Below are 3,587 nucleotides of genomic sequence, written 5' to 3' on the forward strand. Positions count from 1 at the left end.
CACGACGTACGGTCAGCAAATCCTACTTCTTCGCGTGTCACAGTACTACGAAGCATAGGAAAAGAAAACAAAACCATCCATAAACACTGTGATGTTTCTGTTCTTCTTTCAATGTTTGGTGTGTGATATGCGTGTGGAATTTGCAGATATAAATTGTTTTGTTACTGCGTTCAGTAATAGCTTCCGAGCTATGCGAACTTGAAATGAATTTGCTGTGAGCCACTGTCTCATCTTGAACTCTCTCTGCTTTGATTTGCATGAACCCTTTTATTCTGTGCATTGGATAATAAGAATGAGGTGTATTATCGACCTCTCTTTTTTCTTTACTGCTACTCTTTTCAGATGATGTTATCTTAATAACAAGTTTGATATATCAAGTGATGAGATACTTTCCTTGCAAATTTCACTAGCTTTTTATATCATTTATTTCTTTCATTTTCATGAAACACATACAGTGTAGTTGCAAAGTTCACATCAGCCAGAAAAAACTCTCTTCATAGTAAAAAATACACAAGCCTTCGTTATAAAGAAAAGAAAAAAAAAAGTAAAAGATTACCAAAAGAAATTAAGTTAAATGAATCTCAATATAATTTTTAAAAATATTATGATAGAGATATTAAAGATTATTATGAATCTTGACGGTATACAAGCTGGTCAGCTCACGCCGTTGGATTGGATTAGATCTAATTAGATATTTGATGGTAAACCCAGATAAAGAAACATCAACACTCTCAACATACTCGGTTCCATAACATGACTATATTATCCGTATGTATTTAGATGTGCACGAGTATCGAAGGCGTAAGGTTGACCATCGCTACTGGCTCCAAGCTGCAGATGAGATTCAAGTGGATTTGCTCAACGTCAACATCCTATTCATGACGGTCAGTGGTAGGTTCTGGAAAGGGGATGTGATATCGTCTCACGTCACATCCTATGCAAAGCTTTTACCTCCGGGCAACGTTGTGGGCCACCTCCGGGCCGTTTCATCTTGAACTCTCTCTGCTTCGAGTTGCATGAACCCTTTTGTTCTGTGCATTGGGTGATAAGAATGAGGTGTATTATTGATCTCTCTTTTTTTCTTAACTACTACTGTTTTCAGATGAGGTTATCTTAAGAACAAGTTTGATAAATCAAGCGATGAGATACTTTCGTTGCAAATTTCAATAGCTTTATATATATATATATATTTTTTTTTTTTCATTTTCATGAAGCATACACAGTATGGTTGGAAAGTTTACACCAGCCAGAAAAGACCCTCGTCATAGTAAAACATACACAAGCCTTCGTTATAAGAAAAAGGAAGAAAAAGAAACAGAGGCAGAAGATTACAAACGACGTGAAGTTATAAGGAAGCCACTATTAGAAGCCACTCTATTCACATCCAACTATTCGTATAGATTACAACTGAACAGCTAACACCACGTTCCATCAGGTGGACAGCCGGCGACGCCGCAGCCTGACCGTCAGTGGCGCCGCCATCTCGCAGGACAGACGCAGCACCTCCGAGAGGTCAACGCCAGCCGCCGATGCCGGCTGCCACTCGAACTCGTGCGCCAGTGCTGCCACCCACATCTCGACCGTCGCCATTGCCAGCCCCTTCCCGGGGCAGCTTCGCCGCCCGGCCCCGAACGGCGCCAGCCGCAGGTCCGAACCCGTGACCGGGAACTCGGCCGAGGGGCCCAAGAACCGGGCCGGCTCGAACCGGAGCGGGTCTGGCCAGGTGACAGGGTCGCGCGCGATGGCCCACATGTTGACCATGGCTGTGGTGCCCGCCGGCACCACATGGGCCCCGCCGCCGACGCGCGCGTCCGACGTCGCCATGCGCGCCCACGACAGCAGCGGGCCCGGTGGGTGCACCCGCAGCGTCTCCTTGATCACCGCCTGCACGTATGGCGGCGCTGCGAACGCCTCGGAACCCGTCACCAAACGGTCCGTCCCGACAGCCGCGTCCAGCTCCGCCTGCAACCTCGCCTGCACCTCCCTGTGCATCACCAGCCTCGCCAACACCCACTCTATCAGCACTGCCACGGTGTCCGTACCCCGAAATATCATCTCCTGCATGTAATTATTTCCCAGATCTTAAACAAAACCAACGATAGTAATCAACATCGTTAACTCATCTAATTAAACTATATATATATATATATATATATATATATATATATATATATATATATATATATAATGATCATATGAGGTAAGCTTTACCCAGAGGACGGCGACCATGTCGGGATCGGATAGCCTATCTGGGGCCTGCAAGGACAGCAAAACGTCCACGAAGTCTCGGGGGGCCGCCTCCGAGTCGCGCGCGCGCTCGACCCGGTGCTCCTTGATGATGCGGGTTACGAATCGCTTGACTCGGGGGACGAGCACGGAGCAGCACCACCGGACTCGTTGCAGGTCGATACCGGTGAGCACTGGCAGATGGTCCGACCAGTTGAGCTTCCCTAGGACCTCGTAGCCTTCTTCTACCATGCTCGTTAGCTCCTTCGTCTCCTCGCTCCCCCCCTGGAGCTCGTACTTCCTCCCGAAGACGAACCGCATGACGTGGTTGAGGGAGGCTTGCTTCAGGATCCTTCGGACCTGGACGGGCTCGGCTGCGAGGCCGTCAAGGGCGCGCACCATCTGGGCAGCTATCTCAGCACGGTAACACCCCAAAGCGGATACCTGCTTAGGGGAGAAGAGGTGGGTGGCCGCGATCCTCCGCAGGGTTCGCCAGTACGCGCCGTAGGGCGCGAAGCCGATGGCACGGTGAAACATGAGGCCGTAGGCCGATTCCTTGACCGGGCGGTCCGCGAAGTCGGGGCTGTTGAGGATGTCCCTGGCCACGCCCGGATCGCAGGTGACGACCACCCGGGTGTCACCGAGGCTGAGCGCCATGAGCCGTCGGGCTCCGGGGATGGCGTCCGCGACAGCCGCGAGCTTCCGGTGGGCGAGCCCGGACATGAGGCCCATGCTGCCGACAAGGGGGAGGCCTCGGGGCCCGGGGATGGCTTTGCCGAGGCCCCATGGCTTCCTCCTGCTCCACCAGTACCTTCCCCAGGCAGGGCCTCCAGGGTAGGCCCAGTGGAGGAGGGTAGTCGCAAGCCAGCAAACTGCAACAATGATGGCAAGGGAGAGGAGGCGGATGGGGTAGGCGGAAAGCTCACTACATTTGGCGGCCAGGGAAAGCGACACGAGCCACCCGTTTTCTACGGAGGATCCCATGAGCAATGTATATATGAGCAGCACTCTCCAGCGTTTACAGAAGAGAAGCTCCGTGTGTCATCAGAGAAGGTCTCAGGCGTCTTATATAGCACCGGTAAAGGCAGAGAAAACCGAAGTCTAATAATAAACAAATCGCTGGAGTAAATCCAAAGAAAGGTTTCCTCACCGGAGGTAATTACGTTAGTGGCAGAAGCGCCGCCGCCATGAAGGGTCAGAACGAGATCGGTGGGTGCAACAACAAAGAAGGATAACGAGATGGACAACAACAGCGGGGGCGCGTGGAGATGCGAGCCACGCGGGAATTTCTTGGCGGTGCGGTCTCGGGGCCACAGGGGACCGGGACGAGGACCGACGAGGACGGAGACGGCGCGCACGGG

General features: G+C 51.5%; 1 protein-coding gene across 1 annotated transcript; it reads right to left on the minus strand.

The window, feature by feature from the left end:
* Positions 1–1,265: 1,265 nt before the first annotated feature.
* Positions 1,266–3,587, minus strand: LOC135653888 (cytochrome P450 78A6-like). Its single transcript, XM_065175516.1, has 2 exons — positions 2,212–3,587; positions 1,266–2,058 (listed from the first exon to the last, which is right to left on the minus strand). The coding sequence occupies exons 1-2, from the start codon at positions 3,208–3,210 to the stop codon at positions 1,432–1,434; spliced, it is 1,626 nt and encodes a 541-aa protein (XP_065031588.1). The 5' UTR covers positions 3,211–3,587; the 3' UTR covers positions 1,266–1,431.

The sequence above is a fragment of the Musa acuminata genome, unplaced genomic scaffold (assembly GCF_036884655.1).
Source record: "Musa acuminata AAA Group cultivar baxijiao unplaced genomic scaffold, Cavendish_Baxijiao_AAA HiC_scaffold_42, whole genome shotgun sequence".
Classification (NCBI taxonomy): domain Eukaryota; kingdom Viridiplantae; phylum Streptophyta; class Magnoliopsida; order Zingiberales; family Musaceae; genus Musa; species Musa acuminata.

Bases quoted from the DNA above. Each gene is read 5' to 3' on its own strand.
- LOC135653888 (XM_065175516.1), bottom strand. From the start codon at position 3,210: ATGGGATCCTCCGTAGAAAACGGGTGGCTCGTGTCGCTTTCCCTGGCC. The intron at 2,059-2,211 runs GTAAAGCTTACC...AATTACATGCAG, and splicing joins ACATGGTCGCCGTCCTCTGG to GAGATGATATTTCGGGGTAC.